At 49.6% G+C, this 19,801-nt stretch overlaps 1 protein-coding gene across 1 annotated transcript in view; it reads right to left on the bottom strand.

The window, feature by feature from the left end:
- TCF7L1 (transcription factor 7 like 1) overlaps nt 1-19,153 on the bottom strand; it is an 82,258-nt gene extending 63,105 nt beyond the window's left edge. Inside the window, exons 1-3 of the mRNA XM_075601730.1 lie at nt 18,953-19,153; nt 17,956-18,016; nt 16,373-16,503 (exon numbers count right to left, since the gene is read on the bottom strand). Of these exons, the coding sequence (XP_075457845.1) occupies nt 16,373-16,503; nt 17,956-18,016; nt 18,953-19,138 (378 nt within the window). The 5' untranslated portion in view covers nt 19,139-19,153. The remainder of the gene's footprint in view (nt 1-16,372; nt 16,504-17,955; nt 18,017-18,952) is intronic.
- Between the last annotated feature and the right edge of the window lie 648 nt (nt 19,154-19,801).

Raw genomic sequence — 19,801 nt, forward strand, 5'->3', positions numbered from 1 at the left:
CTTTTAAGATGGGAAAGGTATACAGGGATATCTTATAATATATAAAATCGAATGGTTGGTACTAGCTGCGGTGAATCTGATTGGTCCTCAGCCTCTGGCCAATCAGAGTGGTGGTTGTGACGTCACCCAACTGCCACTCTCTTCCCCCTAGGCTCGGCGCCACACACACACACACACACACACACACACACACACACACACACACACACACACACACACACACACACACACACACACACACACACACACCTCCCCCTCCCCGGCGGCGCTCCAACTCACCTCTCCCCCTCCCCGGCGGCGCTCCAACTCACCTCTCCCCCTCCCCGGCGGCGTTCCAACTCACCTCTCCCCCTCCCCGGCGACGCTCCAACTCACCTCTCCCCCTCCCCGGTGGCGCTCCAGCTCACCTCTCCCCCTCCCCGGCGGCGCTCCAACTCACCTCTCCCCCTCCCCGCCGGCGCTCCAACTCACCTCTCCCCCTCCCCGCCGGCGCTCCAACTCACCTCTCCCCCTCCCCGGCAGCGCTCCAACTCACCTCTCCCCCTCCCCGGCGGCGCTCCAACTCACCTCTCCCCCTCCCCGGCAGCGCTCCAACTCACCTCTCCCCCTCCCCGGCGGCGCTCCAACTCACCTCTCCCCCTCCCCGGCGGGGGAACAGGCAGGCTGCCACGCGGCGCCTAAGATGGCGGCGGCCGGAAGGACCCCCTTCCTCCCTCGCGGCGCCGAGCCAGAAGATGGCGGCGCCCGGAAGTACAGGTAGGTGTCGCGTGTGTGTCGCTCCCCCACCTCCCCCCCACATGCGGCGCCAAACGGAACTGAGAAAGGGCGCATCACGGGACTGAGACACGTGCGTGTGTGTGTGTGTGTGTATCTGGGCCTCCTAACCTGGCGCTGTGTGTGTGTGTGTCTCCTAATCTGGCGCTGTGTGTGTGGGCCTCCAAACCTGGCGCTGTGTGTGTGTGTGTGTGTGTGTGTGTGTGCGACACTGTCCCCCCCTCCTGTCCACTGCTCCCCCCCTCCTGTCCACTGCCCCTCCCCCTCCTGTCCACTGCCCCCCCCCTCCTGTCCACTGCCCCCCCCCCTCCTGTCCACTGCCCCCCCCCTCCTGTCCACTGCCCCCCCCCTTCCTGTCCACTGCCCCCCCCTTCCTGTCCACTGCCCCCCCCCTTCCTGTCCACTGCCCCCCCCCCTTCCTGTCCACTGCCCCCCCCCTTCCTGTCCACTGCCCCCCCCCTTCCTGTCCACTGCCCCCCCCCCCTTCCTGTCCACTGCCCCCCCCCCCTTCCTGTCCACTGCCCCCCCCCTTCCTGTCCACTGCCCCCCCCTCCTGTCCACTGCCCCCCCCCTCCTGTCCACTGCCCCCCCACTCCTGTCCACTGCCCCCCCACTCCTGTCCACTGCCGCCCCCCCACTCCTGTCCACTGCCGCCCCCCCACTCCTGTCCACTGCCGCCCCCCCACTCCTGTCCACTGCCGCCCCCCCACTCCTGTCCACTGCCCCCCCCACTCCTGTCCACTGCCCCCCCCCCACTCCTGTCCATTGCTCCCCCCCCACTCCTGTCCATTGCTCCCCCCCACTCCTGTCCATTGCTCCCCCCCCACTCCTGTCCATTGCCCCCCCCCACTCCTGTCCACTGCCCCCCCCACTCCTGTCCACTGCCGTCCCCCACTCCCGTCCACTGTCCCCGTCCCCCCCTCCTGTCCACTGTCCCCGTCCCCCCCTCCTGTCCACTGTCCGTCCGTCCCCTCCTGTCCACTGTCCGTCCGTCCCCTCCTGTCCACTGTCCGTCCGTCCCCTCCTGTCCACTGTCCGTCCGTCCCCTCCTGTCCACTGTCCGTCCGTCCCCTCCTGTCCACTGTCCGTCCGTCCCCTCCTGTCCACTGTCCGTCCGTCCCCTCCTGTCCACTGTCCGTCCGTCCCCTCCTGTCCACTGTCCGTCCGTCCCCTCCTGTCCACTGTCCGTCCCCTCCTGTCCACTGTCCGTCCCCTCCTGTCCACTGTCCGTCCGTCCCCTCCTGTCCACTGTCCGTCCGTCCCCTCCTGTCCACTGTCCGTCCGTCCCCTCCTGTCCGCTGTCCGTCCGTCCCCTCCTGTCCGCTGTCCGTCCCCCCCCTCCTGTCCGCTGTTCGTCCCCCCCCTCCTGTCCACTGTTCGTCCCCCCCCTCCTGTCCACTGTTCGTCCCCCCCCTCCTGTCCACTGTTCGTCCCCCCCCTCCTGTCCACTGTTCGTCCCCCCCCTCCTGTCCACTGTTCGTCCCCCCCCTCCTGTCCACTGTTCGTCCCCCCCTCCTGTCCACTGTTCGTCCCCCCCCTCCTGTCCACCGTTCGTCCCCCCCCTCCTGTCCACTGTTCGTCCCTCCCCTCTGGGGAGAACGGAGAAAGAGGGAGAGAGAAGGGAGCAGGAAATTTAACTCACGGGCAACGCCAGGTCTCTCTCCAACTCACCTCTCCCCCTCGGCGCTCCAACTCACCTCTCTCCCTCCCCGCCGGCGCTCCAACTGGAACAGGCAGGCTGCCTCGCGGCGCCTAAGATGGCGGCGCCCGGAAGGACCCCCTTCCTCCCTCGCGGCGCCGAGTGAGAAGATGGCGGCGCCCGGAAGTACAGGTAGGTGTCGCGTGTGTGTCGCTCCCCCACTTTCCCACCCCCCCCCCCACTTTTCACCCCCCCCCCACTTCTCCCCCCTCACCTCCCCCCCACCACTTCCCCCCAACCTCCCAGAGCACGCTCTCTACGGCTCAACATCCCCGAGGAGCAGGAGGAGGGCGGCAGGGAGTTAATACCTCCTTTGTGCCACCGGGAGTCGGCGGAGGCCACGAGGGGGGAGAGAACCAGTGGCAGCCCGACGAGCGCGGCATGCTGCCAGGTGAGGAAATGCAGGGGGAGGAATCCATGCCTTTGACGCCCCCCCCCCCTGCCTTTGGCGCCTGCCTTTGACGCCCCCCCTGCCTTTGACGCCCCCCCCTGCCTTTGACACCCCCCCCCTGCCTTTGAAGCCCCCCCCCCCTGCCTTTGACGCATCCCCCTGCCTCCGGGCAACGCCGGGTATACACACACACACACACACCTCTCCTCCCCCCCATCACACTCACCTCCCTCCCCGGCGCTGACTCCACTCCCCTCCCCGGTGCTCACCTCCCCGGCACTGACTCCACTCCCCTCCCCGGTGCTCACCTCCCCGGCGTTCCACTCACATCACCTCCCCGGCGTTCCACTCACATCACCTCCCCGGCGTTCCACTCACCTCCCTCCCCGGCGCTGACACACACACACCGACTGACACACACACACACACACACACACACCGACTGACACACACACACACACACCGACTGACACACACACACACACCGACTGACACACACACACCGACTGACACACACACACACACACACACACACACACACCGACACACACCGACTGACACACACACACCGACTGACACACACACACACCGACACACACACACCGACTGACACACACACCGACTGACACACACACCGACTGACACACACACCGACTGACACACACACCGACTGACACACACACCGACTGACACACACACCGACTGACACACACACCGACTGACACACACACCGACTGACACACACACCGACTGACACACACACACACACACACACACAGTGACTGACTGCCGCACGCACGCACACACTGACTGACGCGCACACAAACACTGACTGCCGCACACACACACACGCACACACTGACTGTGTGTGCGTCAGTCAGTCTGTGTGTGTTTTTGTTTCTGCGTCAGACTCACTGACGCGCACAGCGCGCGCACACACAGTGACTGACGCACACACACTGCATGAAGCTGTAAAGGAGGGAGGGGGGGGGACTGGATTGATGTGAATGGGGGACAAACGGAGAGAGAGGGGAGGAGAGAGAGGGGAGTGGGAACATTACATCCCGGGCAACGCCGGGTCTCTCAGCTAGTACCAAATAAGTATACATGGGAAGGATGTTGATCCAGGGATTAATCCGATTGCCAATTCTTGGAGTCAGGAAGGAATTAATATTTCCCCTTTATGGGGTTTTTTGTTTGCCTTCCTCTGGATCAATAAGTAAATATAGATATAGGATAAAGTATCTGTTGTCTAAATTTAGCATAGGTTGAACTTGATGGACCTATGTCTTTTTTCAACCTCATCTACTATGTAACTATGTATACGTACGTGCGTGCGTGTCTATACGTGCGTGCGTGCCTATACGTGCGTGCCTATACGTGCGTACACGTACGTACGTGCGTGCCTATACGTACGGGTCTATACGTACGTGAGCGTGCGTGCCTGTACGTACGTGAGCGTGCGTGCCTGTACGTACGTGAGCGTGCGTGCCTGTACGTACGTGAGCGTGCGTGCGTGCCTGTACGTACGTGAGCGTGCGTGCCTGTACGTACGTGAGCGTGCCTATACGTACGTTAGCGTCTATACGTACGTGAGCCTGCGTGCATGCCTATACGTAGGTGAGCGTCTATACGTACGTGAGCATGCGTGCGTGCCTACGTATGCAAGTGCGTGCCTATACGTGCGTGCGTCTCTACGTACGTGAGCGTGCGTGCCTATACATGCGTGCGTGTCTACGTACGTGAGCGTGCGTTCCTGCGCGCGCCTACAAGCGGGCGTCTATGCGCCTTCGTCTACACGTACGTGGGTGCGCGGGTGTCTATGCTCGCCCGTGCATGCGCTCCTATGCGTGTGTGCGCGCGCATGCGTGTGTGCGCGCGCGCGCCTATGCGTGTACGTCTGTGCACGCATCTGTGCATCTATGCGCGCGCGCCTGTGCCTCTGTTTGCACGCGCGCTGGTCTCTCGGCGCGCGGGTGTGGATGTCTATGCGTGCGAGTGTGTCTAGCTCTGTGTGTGTGTCTGTCTATCTCTATGTGTGTCTGTCTATGTATGTGTCTGTGTGTGTGTCACGTACGTGCGCGGCACATGGTGGGCATGTCCGCGTGCAATCACATGGGTGTTTTCAGCACGTGCATGATGTGTTTTTTTGAGACCTGTTTGGCGTGCGTCACCTGTGTTTGCGTGTGTGTGTCACCTGTGGTTGCGTGTTTTGTGCACACCTGCGTGTGTGTGTGACAAGTGTTCGAGTGCAACACCTGTTTGCGCGCATCAGGTGCGTCACGCGTGTCTACGCTGTGTGAGCGTCATGTGGGGGTTTGTGCTTGCGTCATGTGCGACACCTGTGTTTTGTTCACAGCTGCGTGTTTGTATGCACAACACCTGCGCGCGCCATGCTCCTGCGTGCGGTGCAACGCTCCAGTGCGCATGCTTCCCACGCGCACCCACACATCGCTCCTGCGCACGCAATGCTCCAGAGAGGCACACGCATATATTAATTAGGCACGTCAGATTTAGTGGCTCGGATTACATCATAGCCCCTAGGACTATCCCAAAGCTCTAGGAACACTTCTAGTGTCCACAATTGTGTGGGTTTGAATACAGTGCATCCCACAGACCACAACAGAACCAGCCACGCCGTACAAAGTGGCCCCGAGGCGGGAGGGACAGATCCTATGGGTCATAGGTTCCCTTGTGTTACCCTGCAGCACCCAGTGCTTGTAGCTCATGACACACACACACACACACACACACACACACACACACACACACACACTAGAGATTAGGATTTTTTCTGCATTCTGCCCAAGGTATCCTATTCCAGTTACAACTTGTCCCCTCTCTCGCCCGGAAGACAGCAACTACAGGCGCTTGGGAGAGGTGTCCCGGAGTCTGTAAACTGCCAGTTATAATAAGGATTTTGCCAGCAACAAGGTTTTTATTCTGTTTCTTGGGAAAAACATGAATTGGTTTCTGTTCTCTTCAGGCCCGATTCATTCTAATCTTATCAGGTCATTCTTCTGTTGACCGTTTACCTCTCTGGCAGCAGAATGAGAATTTAAACTATTTATTAGCAGATCAGCTGTATGCAAAAGAGCTTACAAACAGTATGATCACAAAAGATTCGATAAGGACAATAAAAACTCCCCAAAGCATGACATAAGTATTTTTGTCTTATGTATTTTTTTTAATTTAACCAGTCAGTCTAATATTTACCCCATTAAAACAAGGGACTGTCACTACTTCACTTTGGTCCTAGGAGAGACAGATCCTTAAAAATCCAAAAATCTTACAAAATGTAAAAAAAAGTGATGTTAATTCACAGGTTTTTGTTGCTAAAACAGGACTGATATCATGTTAAAGAGAAGGTTATATGGCCGAGGACTTTCACTGCACTCCTATGGGATTCAGAAGCTGTAGGCAACAATAGGGTCCTGTTTGCGCAGTTCAACCCCATATACTATAAGCCCCCTCCCCCTCCTGTTAATGAATCCCAGCGCTCACTTAACGCCTATTGTTAATTTCAATGAACCTTCCAGGACAGGATTCCATTAAGGTGGTTGGAGGGGGGAGCGCAAGGGGCCGCGTATTCACCCCACCCACCTCCAATTAGCAGAGTATGTTATTTCTGTAACACGGCACTAGATGTATACAAAGTGCTGTACCCAGGACACGCAGACAGGAAGGGACCAGAGATAAGAGACGCCAGCTACAGAGACGCGACGGGGACAAGAAGGAAGGGGCTAGGTTCAAGAGCTGACAATCAGAGGTAGTCTATTAAAAGAGCATAAGAAAAAAAAAAGTGTGTATACACACACACACCATTTTTCTTTCAATGACGCACAGGGGCCCAGTGTCACAGTGCAAAGCAAATTACAATGTACTTCTACATGCAGCCACATCTAGGGTGGAACCCCATTAGGTCTAGGGTGCACATATTGCTCAGTTTTCTGCCAACAGCACACTGGAGATCAATAGCACGCAGCGCAACGTGCTCCAGTCCACATGCAAAACGCAGCGCAACGTGCTCCAGTCCACATGCAAAACGCAGCGCAACGTGCTCCAGTCCACATGCAAAACGCAGCGCAACGTGCTCCAGTCCACATGCAAAACGCAGTGCAACGTGCTCCAGTCCACATGCAAAACGCAGCGCAACGTGCTCCAGTCCACATGCAAAACGCAGCGCAACGTGCTCCAGTCCACATGCAAAACGCAGCGCAACGTGCTCCAGTCCACATACAAAACGCAGAGCAACGTGCTCCAGTACAGATGCAACACGCAGCTCAATGTGCTCCAGTCCACATACAAAACGCAGCGCAACGTGCTCCAGTCCACATGCAAAACGCAGCGCAACGTGCTCCAGTCCACATGCAAAACGCAGAGCAACGTGCTCCAGTACAGATGCAACACGCAGCTCAATGTGCTCCAGTCCACATACAAAACGCAGCGCAACGTGCTCCAGTCCACATGCAAAACGCAGCGCAACGTGCTCCAGTCCACATGCAAAACGCAGCGCAACGTGCTCCAGTCCACATGCAAAACGCAGCGCAACGTGCTCCAGTCCACATGCAAAACGCAGCGCAACGTGCTCCAGTCCACATACAAAACGCAGAGCAACGTGCTCCAGTACAGATGCAACACGCAGCTCAATGTGCTCCAGTCCACATGCATGTATAATGTGTACGGCAATACACACACACACACACACACACACACACACACTAGCCAATAAAGAATATCACTTGTGAGCAGTCACATGTCTTAGGGCTGTTCTATAGTGGGTGCGCGGCACTTATAATTGGCTGTGGTTAGTAAGCCTTACTATAATAGGGCCGCGCGCGCACGGCAGTGAGCATGGAGCCGGACGATCGGGGAGAAGACAGGGAAAATAAAGTTTTTGCGCCGCTACCGCCGCTGGAATGCATGTGTATGTGTATACGCGCGCGTGTGTATATATTTATCAACATTGCACAATAAAAATTATTTTTATTCATACAACATGTTTTTTTTTATTTTAAAAATATTATTTAATAAATTATTAACACCCACACACACCACACACACCACACACACCACACACACCACACACACCACACACACCACACACACCACACACACCACACACACACACCCTTCCAAGACTTTCGCTCACAGCATGCACACAAAGTGTGCGTCACGTGCACACGTGTTCGCACAGGCGCGCGCCCGCACCTACTATAGAACAAGCCTTAGACAGGTCTGCAACCCTGCCTTTCACCATCATCACCTAGTGTACAGTGCTTCCACTGCAGCAAGGGATTCTGGGAAATGACATGCAAATGAGCACACAATGTATCACATTTTGCCTGAAATATAAAAATATGCAATTCAGCATAAATAAAATAAAGTCTTACACTAAAGGGGGAATGGAGCAGGAAACAGGACTCTTGGGGGAGAGAGGGGAAGGAAGAGAACTAGCAGAGCTGGATAAAAAAACAGGGACCATGACAGCAAACAGAGCAGGAGCGGAGCCGCGCTACGCTGCTGACCACAACGGGTTAAGTGACTCCGTAAGAATGCTGCGGCAAGCAGGACTGCTCCATCTAACATGCACACATGCTGTCTGCAGTGATTCCATGGTCTCCTCGGCACACACTGCTGGCCCCTCTGGTATGGAAGGGGTTCACCTAGGAATTACACAAATACAAGAACCTCCCACTGTCCCACCCTGCATGCCCAACATAAACCGGAGCAGTAAGGCCAGAGCGCTCACCCACATAACCTCTACTTTACCATGTTTCATATTTAAAACAGTTGAATTGTCCATTTTTGCAAGTTTTGTAAAATTAGACGAAAGCCTCCAAAGTGTCTCTCCTCCTCAAGTGAAGCCAATCCCGCCGCAGGGGGGAGGGTTTAAACTCAAAATGAACAAGGCTGAAGGGTTCCCCGACACACAGAACATGGATTAAAACCACATACGCACAGATGAAAATACATGACATGACTATTACAAAACCCTCTGTGCTGGACACGGCTAAACAGAGATATAAGGGAGGTTGTAATGTACCAGCGAGTTCAAAAATGCAGTGAACAGGGCTGAGCTACTAAAAAAATAATTGTGCGCGTGCGAACGATTTAGATAGGATAGATATTTTTTTTTCCACATCAACATTTGTCTGAAGCAGAGCACACCTGGAAGATCAGGATAAAGGCGAAATAAGTTTTGGGCTGGCACGGCAGAATTAACATCTGCTGCGGCCTGCATTGCATTGCTGTGCATGATGCAGCGCTGTGCAGTGAAGTCTGCGCAGCACTGCAGGGATTAACTACTACTGATTTCGGGGACCCTTGGCATCCCCACTACCTCCCAGTACACATCTCCCTCTGCATTCTTCTGCCATTTATTTATTGAAGTTCCGCCCCCCCTCTCCCCCCCCCTGTCACAGTTTGATCTGCCTTGTGTAACTACTTCAGCAGAGTGCAAACCTCCGGGGAGAGACTCGCAGCAGAACTCCAAAAATTACACCCTACTTCTGCACTGTCCCAGGCCTTACAATGCTGAAGCTCTCACCTCTCTGCAACTCCACAATCATACATAGATATGAGTGCGTGTAAAAATAGCTGTATTTCTATTTTATATCCATGTGTACACACACACACACACACACACACACACACACCAGTGAACTCCAGAACTCTGCACCATCTGTCATGACATCAGTGACCTCACACTCCTACAAAAGCTCACTCCCATGTTCTCTGTGATGTCACTCTGTGGGAGAGTTCTCACACACACTGCTCCAATTTCTCCTCCAAATGGAGTTCTCACTCCCCATCCACACTGTCCTCTCTACCCCAGTCTGAGCACTTACCCCAGAGAGCACACGCTCTCTGTTGCACTCTCTCCTATGTTACTTTCATGACCCACAAGCATTTAAAAAAGTTGGTAGATACCAATATCGGAATATTTCGATGTTAATGACGGGGACCAGTGTATAACCTCTCATCACACAGCGATTTATCATGACATCACAGCAAAGCTTTGCTCGCACACTGCACATGCTGCAGGCCAGCAAATCACAAATTGGGTCTCTCAATATTCCAAGAACGGGTAGAGAATGGAAGCCAGACGCAGGGCATCTTAGGCCGCGCTTATAGTGCCGGCGCCCTGAAAACAAATGCATTGTCGCCGCTATGCGCGCTTATAGTAAGCGCGACGGCGACAAAGCGACGCGATTTTTTGCAGCCGAGAATATTTGATTTTTCAGGGGCTGTCGCCTCATGTGACAGTCCCTGAACAAATCAATCAATGGCCTGGTCAACCGCGATGCCGCCGCAAAGCAAAATACAACTTTAGCTAGCGGCGCCGTCGCACATCGCGGGCACTATACGCGCGGCCTTAGAGCTCACACACCCAGCGTCACATAGAACGGACTAAGCCAGTGAATTAAGCAGGCCAACAACCAGATACACCGCATTAAAATCTGTTACAGAACAGATAGTGACACAAAAAGCAACATCTCCCCCAAATTTTTTTAACTCTGTGTGCTTTATTTTAGTTGGGTTTCTTATTTCCTTTCCTAAACTGATAAAAGTATCTACCATCGAAAGTGTAGGCCTCATACCACTACCAACATCACCATGGAAACCAGCAGGGCTAGACCCTACACACTCAGGCTGCAGCCCCAGTACGTTCTATATCGCACGCTTCGGCATCTGCTACACGAACAAGTACTGCCCTTCAATGGGGCTGGGCCCAGTATGTGCCTTCGCTCGCATTTGGCAGCCACGCTCTACTACCAGTTTTTCAAAGACAGCAAAATTGTGTTTAGAACTTGCGACGGAGGGGTGGCCACGCCCCCCATGACGATTCAGCCAATGAGGGCGAACCAGCCGCGTGAAGTCATGACTATGCCCCTACAAAATACCTGCCACACCCCCGTCGCAATCTCCTGCATCCGCCACAGATCGCAGTGAAGCGCTGTGCACGCACCGCCACCCCGCCGGGCTAGAGTGCAGACTGGGACCGCGGCCTTAGACATCATACAGCGCCTACAAGACCATGCAATTCCAGAAATACTGGGACATCCCCATCCCCATTCTGGGACATCCCAATTCTGGGACCTCCCCCCCACCCCCCAAATCAAACATTTCATTTTGCGCTCAACCTAAAGAAAACAGCCAAAAAAAACACCAAGATCTCAGAAAAAGTAAAATTTTTAAGGGCATTTAAAGAAGTTACTTTTTTCCCCATTTATCCACAGAATTTATATTCTGCAGAAAAGTTACAGTGCCAGGCCACTGCGTTCTCACTTTGTTAGGCGAGAAGGCCTCCGCCATCAATACAAACCTATAGCCAAAGCAGCAGTGTATTCTGTATACTATGCATCTGTAGCTTTCAAGCACTATGCTCGACTATGCTCCCCGACATAATTCTGAATAGGGTGGGACCAGATTTTGAAAAGTAGAAACCGGGACACATTAAAAAATAATTTATAAAACAAATGACATTTAAAAATAAATACGATAATGGTATTTGTCTAATAGCTTCCCCATTGGTGCTGTATTATTGACATATTTCCGTTTACGACCAAAACACAAACTCTTGATAGCAGAAAAATGGCGGTTTGGTTGTTTAGAGTTTACCAATATATTTAAAATGTTTACTCTTGATATGATCGATCACATAAAAACAGGCAGCGTCTACTTTTCCTGTTTTAAGAGTTAAGGGAGTCCAAACAGGGAAAGCCTAAAGACCGGGACATCTGAACGATGTAGAAAATTGTCAGGGCACCGGGCCGTATGGTCACCCTAACTATGAAGCAAACTTGAACACTTGAAAAGCTGCTCTGTGGCTCAATACTCTCATATTCTGGCACCAGCACAGGTTTGCCAAACCATGAGTGACCCCATCACCTGCATAAGCTGGAGACAGTACCATATGTAGGGTAATTGAGGCAGGTATGGGATTTGAATTAGCCGCAAGCAATGTGCTGTAATTGAGTCTTGTTTGGGGTAGGTTTTGCTTGTATACGCTGCCCTATAAATCCACCCACACAACCCCTTCTCCTGTCCCTCGGGGCGAGGCAATTTGCTATGCAGGGGAGGGGGGCCTGAGGCATCATTCGGGCCTGCGGAGGAATTCAATTTGCAACCTCCTTGCTCAGACAATTCTCCTTAATCACCTCCCAAAACAGCGTGGCCTGGGAACACAATGCCGGCCCATTAACAGCTCTCAGTGGCAGCTAACGGGCGCTTTAAATATGAAAAGAAAAGGCAAACAAAGAATGAGCAGATAATACCAAGAAGGGCTCAAATTCCCCCCCTCCCCAACCCTCACAAGCTGTTTAACACCTTCAGTGCTGGGGCAGCCAGCAACGCACTGTGTGCGTCTGAAACGCAGAGCAGTGCCTGGCGCTAACCCAGAGAGAAAAATGGCCAACAATTTTCTGCCTTCTACAGGTTTATTTGTTCATTAATTTGAATCCAACACTGGGATGGTCAGCTATCTGGGGCAGCGACAACCTTTACTACTGCCCGATTTTAGATTTGTTTCACTTCTTGTATTAGAAGTTCCCACCGTATTATACGGTTTTCTTGCGTAAAACGCTGCTTACATTGTTGGCGCTATATAAATAAAAAATATATATACATACATTTGGGATCTGCTTAGTAACTTTGCATTATTTTATTAAACGCAAACTGCAGTTATATTCCATAAAGGATAATAAAAACATGGCAGGTTTTTTGTTTGGATTTAGAAGTAACTGTAGGTTCAAGTTTCCATGGTAACCAAAAGCTTTAGAGTGGCTTTTTCTTTTTTATATATAAACACTTTATCTAATCTCTGTCGGTGATCAGAGGGCTTATCAGTTCTCAAATCTACAGTTGCACTGTTTTACATTTTTAGGTACTGTAATTAAGACGTAGTCATTAGATAAAGGTAAGGGACAAGTATGTGAGAAGTATGTGATAATTACACATTTACATTAGAAAAAAAAAGTTTTTCACAGGGTCTTCTCGGATTAAATATAATGAAATCAAATATTTTATACAACAAAAGACAGGGGAGCCCAATGCTACATCCAACTGATAAAACATATATGGTAATAAGTATAACGTTAAATACTTCAATAATAATATTATTTTCTTGGTCATTTAGTTAAAAAACCCTGTGGCCAAAAGCGTCATAAGTCTGCATGCCAACGTCATGGCATAACCAAATTTGCAGGTCCTAACCTACACTGAGAACCTTCCCATGTACCACTGTATGAGGGGGAACAACCACAGTAGGTTCTGTCCATACAGCAAAATGAAAAAAACTCCCAAGTTAAAGAGGTGGGGAGGGCTGAGCTCTATTTTAGTTTGTAAATAAGAGTTACTGTTGTCCTGGATGCATTGGTATTTTGATTGGGAGCAAGGATTTTCATGCCCCTGCTCTGCATATGCATCTTCCTATATAATACACACACACACACACACACGGGTTCCCAACCAGGGGCATGAAAGAGGCTTATACAAGGTCCGTTCCCCCAAATATAGCCAAGAGGAAAGCAATTAATTTAAAAAAAAGTATTGTATTTTAGGTTGTTGGGTTCAGACATTTTATGCAATTTATTAACATGAAAATGGAAACAGTCTGATTTTGATATTTAATCATTAAGAAACAAATTAAATTTGCTTTAAGTGCGCGGGTGCTCAAGAATGCACACCTTTTTAGGGGAGGAGTGCAAGGTTTTAGAGGACTTCCTTAGGGGGCGGCACGAGTGCCACAAAAGGTTGGGTGCCACTGCACTACAAGATCCTCTGCATGGTAAACAACACATACGTGAACACAAAGTTGTACCGACTAGAAAAAAAAACAAGTGTGTGTGTATCTCACAACACGCTTACCTCAACCTAAGTGTCTAGTGTTGGCACTTGGCATAGTTAAAGGAAAAACAAAATATAATAAGGATGACAACCGACTCCTCAGAAATATACCCCCCCCCCCCAATCCTGCATAATACACACTCCCCCATAAAAGAAACAGGGTGTTACTTTGTGTGCAAGGGACGTGCAAGATATGTTAAAGGTCTACATATCGTAAAGACCATTCTCTTTCTGCCAACAAGTAGGAACCATGGGTAAGAAAGTGCGGGAATACGCAGCGCCATCATTCAGGCCTCCTTTCGGAGATACCCCGTAACAACATACGTTCCAGCGACAACATACAACATGGTGAATTAACCAAGTGTCTTTAAAAAAAAATTAAACCCAGTGAGAGATTTTTTTTGTACCTACATGTATTTATTTAGGCAAACACTCTAGATCTTTTTTTTGGAACAGTTCTGCAATATTTACACAAAGAAAAAAAGGGGAAAGCTTGGTCAAAATTATTATATATTTTTTTTTTAAATGAAGATTTGTTTCAGAAGTACTTTGAGTCTACAAATGAAAAAGTAGGAGTACTCTGTACCCCTAGTAGCATCACGCTTAACCCTTTGGCTGCCAGTCACTCCAGCTAAGCAGTTAAAAACCCCTCCTCAACCCCCCCCCCCCCACCACCACCACCCCTCCCAGCCATAAGACAAAGTGTAATTGTTCCCCCTCCGCACACAGAACTCTCTCACTTTTCCTGAGCCCTGATAAGTTACCATTCAGGCAAAAAATAAACAAGTGTGAGGCTGAGCGTCCGAGAGAGCGAACAAAGCCAGGTCTGTGCGAAGGGGGAAAACCGCAACATTCTGCACCGCACTGGGCACAGAACGGGCACGGGCAGCGCTGGGAACGTCACCCAAACTCAACAAACCTCCAGCTAAAAAACACCGTTTTATGCTCGTACTGGGGCGGCCAAAAATACATTTAGAGGAGAGGTTTCTTGTGTGCTACTTGAAATCTGAAAGACTTGTTATTTAGGAAAATAAATGTGCGGTTTTCTAGCTTTTTTTTCTTTTCTTTTAATTTTTTACATTTCTGCCAAATGTTTGTAATAGGCAGAAAGTGTGTCTGTATTACAACAAAATACTGGGGGGGAAAAGTGTGCGATTGTGACCCTCACTCACTTTCTCATTTCAACCATCCATTAAATAAGTTATGGTGGGTTAAAAAAAAAAAAGTATTTCCTTTATGAGATTGCCAAACTGAGGTTTAATGTAAAGGGGAGGGAGGGCATTTATGTTCAAAGTCTTGGCGATCAGACTCTCAAAAGCGGCAGACTCAGAAAAGCAGCAAGTCATTTCGAGAGAGAGCGCGAGAGAAAATTCAGGGAGAAAGTGAGAGAGACAGACGGCTAATGTGAGTGGGGGGGGGGGTTGGTTTTCTGGCATTATTGGGACAGACTTCAGTAAAAAAACAAAAAAATTGGCAGAAGTATGGGAGGAGGGAGTGAGGTGGGGGAGAAATGTCCTTGTGCTTAGAAAGTTCACTTTTAATCTAAGTAAGAGCACATCACATCACATCAACATTTTGCAGGGTTTATTTATATGGTTGAACAGCAGATACAAATTTTAACACAAAAACAAGGCAAACAAATTAACAAATGTCGCAAAACCATTTGTACAGTTAAGGGAAATGCCACCATTTTAAAAACATGGAAACAAAGTAACCAAACTAAAAACACAAATATCAACATAAAAGAGAGGTTTGAACCACTGCAAAATATATTAAAAGGCTGCTCAAAAAAGTGACAACAACGCTGTTGCAACCTTAACATGCTTTTTGAAACATACAAAATGCAGCAGGCAGTGCTATTAAACCCAAACCGAAGGGCAGATACAGCTCTGTCAAGCCCCACCTCTCTATAAACCCCACACACCCTTGTTTGATGCCTGGCATTTAATACCCAGTCTGGTCACATGCAGTTTGCTATTCCTTTATGTACTGTACTGGGAAAGCAATAAGGAGCTGGGTAACCAACAGAAACGTTGAAAAGTATATGGTAACCACTTCTGAGCGATTGGAACAAAAGCACAATGACAGGCAAATGCGAACATCGGACCACCCTATCTGTCCCATTCCACTATAAATCGACATGGATCAAGTCCCCATTTTCTGCTGACCCCAAGCACACTGGGACTCCAGTAGTGTATCTATCTGAGTCAACACACTAGCCAGCAGGCCGCTGGTGGCAGTGAAAGGGTTGAAGGGGGAGATTGCTGTGGGCAGCGTAGACACCGCATAGGAATCAGTGCAGCAAACCCTCTAGAGAGCAGTTGATGGAGATACTCTGGACCATTGTACAGCGAAGTACGTTTCATCTCTCCTCCGTACGTGACACTTGGTGCATTATACCCTCTAACCTATGTGTAAATGTCTGATTCTAGACACACACAAAGGGTGATTCAAATAAATGTATACATTTGACATAAGACGACCATTGTATGTAGTTTTCAAATGTTTGTATACTAAATATATTTAATATGATTTCAATGTGTATTACACATTGATAGTTGTAACACGTGTATACATTATTTTTAATCTCCCCGTGTACTCACGCATATATACACACAGCAGTTGGGTAGTCAGATGGGCGCAGACGGGGCTCTTACCGTACGGGCGCTGGGTGACAGGGCACCATTGGGCAAGTAATGCCCCCCGAGGTCCGGGATCATCAGGAAGGGATAGCCAGCGTAGGGGGGTGCCTTAAAAAAGGCTGCATCCTGGTGCTGTCGTCTGAATGCTGTAGGGAACGAGAGGGGGATTAGAGAGAAGACGAGAGTGGTACAGGAAATAATCCCAGTCACCCTCATCTATACACAGCATTGCCCCGGATAAAAACTCACAACCCTAACTCCCACCTGGAAAGAGAGAGGTTAAAAGGTAGGAAAGCACACCCTCCGTATAACCCAACAAAGCTGCGGTTAAGTCACTGTCCTCTGAAGTGGGACACCATTGTTCACAGGGTGGTAGACTGCAAGCTCTCCAGGCCAGAGGCTGGCTCATTTTGCATGTGCACATGAATAAATATTACATGAAAAACCTTTTATCAGCTGTAAGACTGGGGTGGGGGTTGTATGTCCAGAAGTATATAGCATTCAGTGAGTGTGTGTGTGTGTATATATATATATATATATATATATATATATATATATATATATATATATATATATATACATACATACATACATACTATATCATGACTTCATACAGAGGAAGAAAAGGAGGGGAGAGGGACTAGGGAAGACTAACTGAAATACTGCAGAATCTAAAAGGTGATCACACCTCACTAAAAAAATATAATCATTTTTTAAGCCTTTTACATCTTTTTATGCGGTCTACCGTGCTTCCTTCCATTTATGAGCACTTTAAAAATATGGAGTCCCTTCCCTCTCATGTATCAGTAGAGTGCAAATAAAATGTTTATTTTTACAATATGTAAGGAAAAATGAAAAAAAAAAAATAAACAGCTGAATTAATAATTTGTTATATTTTGCAAAGGGCTTTTGGTTTTCTTGGTCCATCCCATTTCTGGGTGGGGGGCGGGGGAGAGACGGACACAAGTGTCTGTAACACGAATAAAAAAAAAGAAAAGGAAAGGAGCAGGGAGTATCAACCAGGGGTTGGTGAAACCTCCATATGTCAGGTCCCTAAAATCGTCCACAGAACTTATAAAACTTTTTGAAAGATTTAGATGCTCATGGAAACTTCTTTTTTTATTAAAAGTGAAGAAACGCAGAAAGAACGTGAAGCAATTTTAAGATTAAATTTAAGCTAAATCTAAATAAATAATAAATGTGCATATTATAGGAAGAGGGAGGAGGCTCCTGAATAATCCAAATATCAGAAAAGTCCCTTTCAAGAAAGGTTCAGTACCACATGACCGATTAAAAAACCAGCACGACAAATACACAACGGTGTCTCAAATTTTATTTCTTAACTCAGATTTTTTATTGATTTTTACCATCATACAGTAACGTGTATAAGTCTCGACTTTTATTAAAAACACACACTAAAATACACTGCGGAATGTTTCAATGTTTCTCTACCCTGAAGAGCATACAATCTATTTGTGATCACAGGGATATCAAGGAGACACAGATCTTGGCGCACATGATACAAAAGTTAGTTGGCAAAGGGGGAGCGTTGGGGATGATGGGGTGACGGGGACACAAGGAGATTTGTGGTCACTCACCTTCGGACAGATAATCCCATGGTTTCTCAAAGCTCTCCCTTGGAGGGGGGCGTCTCTCCACCTGCAGACAGAGGGGGTTAGATGTGAATGTCACAGAAGGGAGGGAGAGAGGTATATATTTGGGGGTCCGGGAAGAAATTCTCATGGGTACAGGTCAAGGTGTTGAGGTTAGTCTAATGTCCATGGGTTTATCAAGAGAGGACTTTTGGGTGACATAATTTGGAAGGTGTTAACTCACTGCTCTCCTCCAAACTACCCCCCCCCTGTATATTTAGGGGTTCACAGCATATTTATGGTGTCAGTGACATTGGAGATGTCCTCATAGTGAACAGGGTCTCAGTATATATTTGGAGAGGTTTTACAGAACATTTAGAAAAGTCTCTTAAATGCCTATGTAAGGGGCTCTGATTTCGGAAAGGGTGCTTCATTATGAGGGGATGGGGGCTAATCCAGGAAGAATTCGACCGGGACTGGACTCTAATTTAAGAAGGTGGCCCAGTATGAGTGGGGTGGATTTAATTTAAGAAGGTGGCCCAGTATGAGTGGGGTGGATTTAATTTAAGAAGGGGGCCCATTATGAGTGGGGTGGATTTAATTTGCAAAGCTACCTCAGCATATGGAGGGGGTCTATGATGTAGAAAGGCCTCAGTATATGGGGGGGTAATTTATTTGGGACGGGGCTTCAGTATATGAGGCAGGGGGCTCTGATATAGGGGGGGGGGGTTTCCCTATATTAGAACAACCTAACCCTATTTTAGGCTTCCTAAAGTTACAGCAAAAACTCTGCTTAAATCTTTCTAAAGTGCAGTAGATCAGACATGGTACTACTTTTTATACCACGGAGAGGGGTCTCAGTATGGCAGGGGGTCCCGACTGGTTTTCAGTATGTACAGGTATCCTTAATAAGCAAGGGCCCTGATAATGCAGGGGTTCTTATATTAGTGAGTCTCTGTATATAAGAGATGAGCCTAAATGATAAAAGGTGGGGGGTTCTCACCTCAGAGTCCGAGTCGCTGCTGAGATTCTCCGACTCGTTGACCAGCGACGATTTGACGTCCGCCAGATCCCCCTCAGCGGAACCCTCCCCGGGGCTCTTCTCCTCCTGCTCCCCCTCATCCTTAAACCGGATCAGCTCGTCATTGGCCCCCAACTCATCCCCCCCACCGCTATTTAACTGAGGCATGGTGACCCCCCCCCCCCCTGGCAGGGAGCACCCCCCCCCCCAAAAACACAATCCAAACGCAGATCTTCCCACCCCCCGAAAAAAATAAAAAAATTCACCAACTACAGAGCCCACCCCAAAGTCACAAAATGCAAGAGAAACCCCCTTTCAAAAGTAAAACCAAGAGCCACCCAGCACTGAGCACATCTCAACCCTCCCACATACAGACTCCAGACTCCTCCCCCACCAAATCCCTAACACTTCCCAACACCCCCCTCCCCCAAAATAATCAGAAAGATCTGCAGTAACCGAGAATATAAATATATCGATATATCTAATGGTCCCCCCTCCTCCCCTCTCTCACTCACACACACACATACACTACCAGGCTCCCCCCTCCCTAACTGCACAGCCTCCCCCTCCTCCTCCTCCTTACAGAACAAACTTCCTGCAGCCTCCTAAGGAATGAGAAATGTTTTCCTTGTGCAACAGAATGTCTTTGTATGCTACAGCTTGCAGAGCATCGCACCCTCGGGCTGGCCCCTCACCCCCACTCCAATAATCCCAGCAAAGAGGGTATCCTATCCAGAATAATAAAACGAATACAAACCCCCAACAACAACAACGAAAAACCTACAGCGGAGAATCCAAGTCCGGAATCCGGACCCCCAAACCCTAAAAACT

The sequence above is a fragment of the Ascaphus truei genome, chromosome 5 (assembly GCF_040206685.1).
Source record: "Ascaphus truei isolate aAscTru1 chromosome 5, aAscTru1.hap1, whole genome shotgun sequence".
NCBI classification, from domain to species: domain Eukaryota; kingdom Metazoa; phylum Chordata; class Amphibia; order Anura; family Ascaphidae; genus Ascaphus; species Ascaphus truei.